Source organism: Elephas maximus, chromosome 3, assembly GCF_024166365.1.
Source record: "Elephas maximus indicus isolate mEleMax1 chromosome 3, mEleMax1 primary haplotype, whole genome shotgun sequence".
NCBI classification, from domain to species: domain Eukaryota; kingdom Metazoa; phylum Chordata; class Mammalia; order Proboscidea; family Elephantidae; genus Elephas; species Elephas maximus.
The window spans coordinates 25783291-25785416 of record NC_064821.1 but is presented as its reverse complement, the minus strand read 5'-3'; the positions used below and the strand labels follow the sequence as shown (position 1 = coordinate 25785416).

At 43.0% G+C, this 2126-nt stretch overlaps 1 protein-coding gene across 1 annotated transcript; it reads right to left on the bottom strand.

Annotated features, from left to right (window-relative positions):
• Positions 1 to 246: 246 nt before the first annotated feature.
• LOC126071154 (olfactory receptor 7D4-like) lies at positions 247 to 1197 on the bottom strand (the record flags this gene model as incomplete). Its single annotated transcript, XM_049875413.1, has 1 exon — positions 247 to 1197. A coding segment is annotated over one exon (951 nt), but the record flags the coding sequence as incomplete, so codon positions are not given.
• Positions 1198 to 2126: the final 929 nt, after the last annotated feature.

The window sequence follows — 2126 nt, the reverse complement described above, 5'->3', positions numbered from 1 at the left end:
GTTGAGTTGATTCTGACTGACAGGAACCCCATACATGCAGAGTAGAACTGTATTCTGTAAAGCTTTCCAGGCTGTGATCTTTTGGAAACAGGTTGCTGGGCCTGTCTTTTGAGACTTCTTTGGGTAGGTATGAACTGCCAACCTTTCGGCCAATGCATTTGTGTCACCCAGGGATTTCTCCTCTGTGTTTAAGAAGCAAGATTTCTTTACTTCAATAGCAGCTCAAAAACCCAAGACCCAATTTTCTCAGCACTGAACATAAAGTATTCTCCTGAGAAGTCTTTGTAGAGCCCTCTTGATGTCCCTGTTCCTCAGGCTATAGATGAAGGGGTTCAGCATTGGGGTGACAACAGTGTATATCACTGAGGCAACCATGCCTTTCCAAGAAGAAGGTGATGCTCCAGAACTGAGATAAACACCAAGGCCTGTCCCATAGAATAAAGACACCACTGAGAGGTGAGACCCACAGGTGGAAAATGCTTTATACTTCCCATCAGCTGATGGGATTATCATGATGAAGGAGGCAATTCGAGTATAGGAAAAAACAATCCCTGAGAAGGGAACAATGCCAAGAAGGCCAGTCACTATATATAGCAGGATATGATTGGCAAGTGTGTCAGAGCAGGCAATTGTGAGGGCCTGAGCAAGTTCACAGTAAAAGAGTTGAATTATCCAATTGGTGCAGAACGAGAGCCGCAGCACCAACAAACTCTGCATTAGGGAGTACATCAAGCTGATGAACCAGGACACAAGAACGAGCAGACCACAGAGGCGGGGGTTCATGATAACCAGGTAGTGCAGGGGGTGACAGATGGCCACAAACCGGTCATAGGCCATCACAGCCAGGAGAAATGTGTCCATGCCTCCAAAAACCATGAAAAAATACATCTGAGTGATGCAGCCTGCATAGGTGATGGATCTGTTCTGGGTCTGGATGTTCACTAGCATCTTTGGGATGGTGGTGGAAGTGAAACAAATGTCAGCCAAGGACAGATTGGAGAGGAAGAAGTACATGGGGGTGTGGAGGTGGGAGTCAGAGATGATGGCCAGGATGATGAGCAGATTTCCAAGCACAGTGACCACAAACATGGACAAGAATGTTCCAAATAAAATTGGTTGATGCTCTGGGTCCTGGGAAAATCCCAGGAGGAAAAATTTTGAAATGCTTGTTTGATTTTCTGGTTCCGTGTTGCCAGTAGTTCAGCTAGCAAATTGAGGAGGGGAAAGAACATGAAATAGACACTGGGTAGACTCCACATTCTCCCTACTTTATTTCTTCAAGTCAAGAATTAAGTATAAAAGCTTTAACATTACAAAATTTAGGAATCCTACTTTCTGTCATTTTTTGCACACAACATTTCATAATGTTGGCTAAATCTTGTCCCTTGGCCTCTGGGACACTCACTTATCCCCTTTATCTCTGGTCTACAGTCACCGAATCTACTAATTTGAGGACAACATTGAACCTTGGAGATAAAATGGTCTACATTCACTCTAACACACATATGGAATGTGAGGCCCAGTGAACCTTAGTAACTTGTTCCAAGTCATCTGCCTTCCTGGAGGCAGAGCTGTAACTTAGAGGAGAATAAATAACCATGTCTGAGTGGTGAAGAAATGTGAGAAAGTATTGCAGGATGAGTAGGATTTAGGTTTGTTTCTCAGAGTGAGGAGGGGACCCCATGTGTTACAGAGTAGAACTGCTCCATAAACTTTTCTTGGCTGTAATATTTACAGATAATCAACCTTGCTTTGATGGACAAAACAAGGGGTCTGGCTGCTGCAGAGTTTGTTCAGAGTTCCCGGGATTCAAATGCACTGCAATGATTACTTCTTTCATAAACTGCCATCTGGGATTGCAGTAGCAGTATCTAAATTATTATACAAATGGGTCATGATATTGTGAATAATAACAATCACCATAAGAAGAAATTACACATTGTATGGTTCCATTTACATGAAATGTCCAGAATAGGTAAATCCAGAGACAGAAAGCAGATTCACAGTTTCTAGGGGCTGAGAGAAGAGGGAGGAGGGATTTGGCTGTTTAACAAGTATGAGGCTTTAGTTTGGGGTGATGAAAATGTTTTAAAACTACATAGAGATGGTGGCTGCACAACATTATG